General features: G+C 28.6%; 2 protein-coding genes across 2 annotated transcripts in view; one reads left to right on the top strand and one right to left on the bottom strand.

Moving 5' to 3' along the window:
* LOC103309127 overlaps positions 1 to 934 on the bottom strand; it is a 1,473-nt gene extending 539 nt beyond the window's left edge. The window contains exon 1 of the mRNA XM_029489958.1: positions 766 to 934. Coding sequence (XP_029345818.1) covers positions 766 to 934 — 169 coding nt within the window. The remainder of the gene's footprint in view (positions 1 to 765) is intronic.
* A 2,959-nt stretch (positions 935 to 3,893) lies between these two features.
* LOC115034281 lies at positions 3,894 to 4,991 on the top strand. The gene is made up of 2 exons (XM_029490644.1): positions 3,894 to 4,018; positions 4,081 to 4,991. Exons 1-2 carry the CDS (start codon positions 3,913 to 3,915, stop codon positions 4,560 to 4,562), a joined length of 588 nt encoding a protein of 195 aa, XP_029346504.1. The 5' UTR covers positions 3,894 to 3,912; the 3' UTR covers positions 4,563 to 4,991.
* The last annotated feature ends 6 nt before the right edge of the window (positions 4,992 to 4,997 follow it).

Raw genomic sequence — 4,997 nt, forward strand, 5'->3', positions numbered from 1 at the left:
TGCAGTCTTATGAAAGTAAAAAATGTGGATGATTCGTTCAATTACGAATGTGTAGAAAAAAACTTATTTTTGCATATTTCAGAATATTTCATAGAGAGAATTTATTCCATTTAGCATATTTTGAAATATTTGGTAAATTGTAAGAAAAAATGTATATTTATTTTTAATATTACAGTACCCAGAAAAAAATTTTTTGAACATTTACAATTTTTTTTTTTATCATTTCAAACTTACTAAAGTTCAATTGTATTCCATTAGAATAGACAACTTTTAATACATAATTAATGCCTCACTATTAACATAATGTTGAAATAAAAAAAAATTAAAATGCATATTAACTCAAATAATGATGTTTATTGATTATTTTTGCATATTTTAAATTTCTAAGAGAATATAATGAGAATAGTTGAAGGTTTTTTAGAGAATATTAACATCATATTTTAGGAATTTTAAGAGAATATAAATCCGGTCTTTATACATAACTAATATGATAATAATAATAATTTTAATAATATTAATAATTATGAAATTTTATATTATATACCTACATAAGATAATTTTATAGGATGATATTTTAGTTAAAATAGTTTACCTTAGAGGTATAGCATGAGGTGTAAGCTTTTTACCAGCTCGTGGTGAATAGTTTAACATTTTTTGTATTAAAGGCTTTTCAAAATGATATGGTGCAAAATGAAGTGAACATACTACAGCTGAAAATATTATAGTTATAACTTTGTAAATTTATAGATAATTTATAATTTATACCACTATTTAAATTAATGCATTTTCCATCAATATTAGAACCAATTTGCATTAACCACTTATTTCTAATATCCTCATTTTTTGGAAACCTATGTAAATGTACGTTAGGATTACTCTGTATTCCTTTTTTACGAGAGCCGCTGTCACAATTCGGGAACACACACACAGGCATTTCGTGCAGTTTAGTTTTAAATTAATAATATTATAATTTATTATAACTCAAAAGAAAATCAAGTTAATATATATTTCATAGGAAAATGGACAGGTAATTGAAAAAACACACTAAATAAGAATAAGAAAATATGTTTTTATTAAAATCAGACTCTACATATTTTGATATATCATTGTATCAATCACAAATTATAATTTATAAGCTACCTAATCAAATAATATAAATTATATTTGTATGTGTATTGTATTATTAATTGATATAATATTGATTATATAAATACAAGAATCTAAGTATATTTAATACCTATTTATTATTTATACATAATATATAAATTAAATTTTTATAATACATAATATATGCCATTATTAATAATATAGATACAAATATAAAAGTATAATAAATTATACATTATACAATGTTATAGTAATAGAACAAATGTACAATACGATAATAAAAATGCACTCTCTTTACAATATCATTATATCTATTTTGTCATATTCTACAACTGTACAGTTTACGTTTGTAGTAACTAGGAATCTAAAACTGTTTTACACTGGACACAAAAATAGCGGGAAAATACAGTCCAATCAAATCAGGAGAACGGCTTACGTCACAGTTCCAGATGAAGTGCGGGAGGGGTGCGCGTTCTCGACCAATATTAGTTATGTTGATAGCATACCTATCTATTTTGTCATGGTATTGCCAGTGGTTATTTTCACGTCCGACGTGAAAGTATTTGTTTTCACGTCCTGCCCTGTGATTGGTCGAATTATTGATAAGAAAAATATTGATAAAGTATTGAAAAACCCGCGCAATTTTTAATTATTGATTTTATATTTTTATATACACGAGAACAAAAAAAAAATGAAACCAGTTATTTATTATAAAATACCCAAAGCTAACCTACCCAAAGGCTATTTAAAGTTTACACCAATCAATTTTATTGTACCTATTACCTATATCTTGATAAAATGCTGTCATGTTTAGTGGTTATCTACTAATCTTCAAAATTCAAATAGTGAAACTTTTAAACCGATTTTTTCCAGTTATTTAATTAAAATAGCAATTGCTGATCATATTTTATATGAAGTATGAATAATTTTAAAAAATTATAGAGAAGTGCATAATATACTTACTTATACAAGGAAAAATTTTAATTTTAGTCTCAAATCCAAGAGTTTAATATTGACAGTGAGTTTTCTTCTCTAGTAGAATTAGAGAACTCATTAAATAATTATGAGGCAAAACATTATTGCAATTTTACTAAGTCAAACTCAAGGTCAATTGAAGGGGCTAAAAAGAAAGGATTAAAAAGATATATAAATCCAAAGCTGGAATATGCTGAAATTGATTATGTGTGTGTTAATGGAGGACAATACAAAACCCAATCAAAGGGAATTAGACCACAACAAAGGTTTGTGTATAAGAAATATATAAATACATTATATAGATACATTTTCTTTCAGCTCTTACTGTTCGAACTGCCCTGTGGCTATTCGTGTAAGGCCTGATGCAATGGGTGAAAAGTTAGTCATTAAATCTTTTGTCAGTGAGCACAATCACATATGTACCAAGGTAAAAGTAATTAATTTAGAGTTTAGTTTTAACTATCAACTTTTATGTATCAAAAATATATTTGTTAGGCCATGTATGACCATTACCCAAAACAAAGAAGATTGGATAACGATGCTAAGATTATGGCAACAAAAATGGTGAACATGAAAGTTAACAAAAAAATATTACAAAATGACTTAATGAAAACACAAAATAAAATAGTTACACTAAGGGACATTCACAACTTAGTTATTTCAAATTCACCTGCATCTGATGCATTGAGAATACTAGTAAAACATTACGAGAATTCTAATGTTACGTTAGACATCTCCAAAAATAGTAATAATGAATTGAAGGCTATTTACTTCCAAGATTTGGAGATGCAGCGCATTTTTTCTTTGTGTCCAGAAATTTTATTTGTAGATGCAATTTACAAAGTAAACGACTTGAGATTACCTCAATAAAATGATGTGTTTTTAGGTTTGTATATATCAGTTTATTAAAATTAATTGTAAGCATGTAACAGTTAACTATCACATACTATTATTTATAATTTATTAACAGTTGTGGATAGAAATGGACAGAGCGAGATTGTAGGTTTCTGTCTCCTAACTTCGGAAGATTTAGAAAATGTTGAAAATATGGCCATAACTTTCAAAAGATTTAATCCTGCGTGGGAAAATGTAAAATGCATAATGGCCGATAAAGATTTTACTGAACGAAACGTATTCAAAAATCAATTTCCATTGACCCAAATTTTAATTTGTATTTTTCATTGTTTGAGGTCGATGTGAAGAGAAATTACTTGTGAAAAAATGAACATAACTTCAGGTAAGAAAATATATGCAAATTTTATTAAATAATAATATTGTATATAATATCATAATGTCCTTTGATATAGAAGAAAGAACATTATGCCTCCAAATTTTGCAAAAAATAGTATTTTCAAAATCGGCAGATGAATATGAATTAAATTATGAAGAACTAAAACAGACAAAAATAAATAGTGTATTGCAATATTTTAACAAAAATTGGCATCCCATTAAAAATGAATGGGTAGTGTGTTTCCAATCTAAATTCATGACTCTAGGTTGTAAATTGTAATATAATATGGTGTATTGGTATTATTAAATATATTTTTTTTATATTAGGTAATAGAACAAATAATAGATTAGAAAGTACTAATCAAAAAATTACCCAGGTTGTCACAAAATTTTCAAGATTAGACCAACTATTTCAAGGTAAAATTGTACCTATTATATATTTAAATGTTATTGTATAGGACTAGAGATGTTAATGGTGACCCTTAGAACAGAAAGAGACCACGTGGCTACTGACTACTGAGTGCTTTAGTAAAACTCCAAGTTTTAAAAAATAAAATACTAGAATTCGAGGACGACAATGCTATACAAATAGATACAAATATGGAAATACTAGAATTCGAGGACGACAATGCTATACGAATAGATAATCTAGAAGACAATTTGCCACATCTACCACCAAGAGTACCTAAAAGAGGTCGACCAAAGGGTAATATTATCTTCTATAGAATGTAGGTACATTATTATATTATTTAACTATGTAAAATTTAGGTAAAGACAAAACTGTAATTGGTGTTCCAAAGAAGAGAAAACTAACATCAAAATTACTTCCTTTTGAGGAACTTCCGGTTGATATCAGGCACTATGAAATGTTACGTTGGTTTGTAGACGATGGCATTGCTAAATCTGCTGTGTATGAAAACAAATCTGTACATGAAGAGTATGTTGAAATTGTTCCTGAAAGGGTATCAAATGTGATTATGGATAAGGCAATAGCAATTGACGAAATAAAATGTTATTTAACTGAAGAAAGTTGGCTTGTCATCCAGCAAGTCATTAAAATGAAAAAATTGACACCTACTTGGATCTGTCCCATATGTGCTAAAGATGCTGCAACTAAATCCATTTGTTGTAACAGATGTTTAGAATGGTCACACTTTATTTGCGTTAGAGTAAATGCTAATTTTAAATCCAAACTATGGTTTTGCAATTTTTGCAAAGTCAGTAACACAAATTTAAAAAATACGACTTAGGCTTATTAACCTAAGGATTAGTCGTTCGGTACCGTTTATCGCGAGTGGACGTTCGTTGCGTGCGTCCGTTATCGCCTTTCACTAATGGCATTCTTGACCACCCAACCTTAATATGTCTGCTTCTAAATCCTCTAAACGTAATTTATCTTCATCGTCTAGCAATGATGGAGTTAATAAAAACAAAATTTTTGTCTCGCCGAACCGATTTGCCTCTCTCTCCGAAGATGCCGATCCTCACCCGGAGGTGTTCAGTCCTCCACCTGTCACAGTCTCGCCTCAAGCAGAGGACACCTCTACACACACCTACATGGAACCGCCACCAACGACCAAGCCTCATATTCCCCCCCCCCTTCTGCGTAAGTGACGGATACGACTTCTCTACACTCAAAAATTCCTTATTTAAAGTACTCGAACCATCGAGTATTTATTTTAAAA

Source organism: Acyrthosiphon pisum, chromosome A2, assembly GCF_005508785.2.
Source record: "Acyrthosiphon pisum isolate AL4f chromosome A2, pea_aphid_22Mar2018_4r6ur, whole genome shotgun sequence".
Taxonomy (NCBI): Eukaryota; Metazoa; Arthropoda; class Insecta; order Hemiptera; family Aphididae; genus Acyrthosiphon; species Acyrthosiphon pisum.

Bases quoted from the DNA above. Each gene is read 5' to 3' on its own strand.
- LOC115034281 (XM_029490644.1), top strand. From the start codon at position 3,913: ATGGAAATACTAGAATTCGAGGACGACAATGCTATACGAATAGATAAT. The intron at 4,019-4,080 runs GTAATATTATCT...TGTAAAATTTAG, and splicing joins TAAAAGAGGTCGACCAAAGG to GTAAAGACAAAACTGTAATT.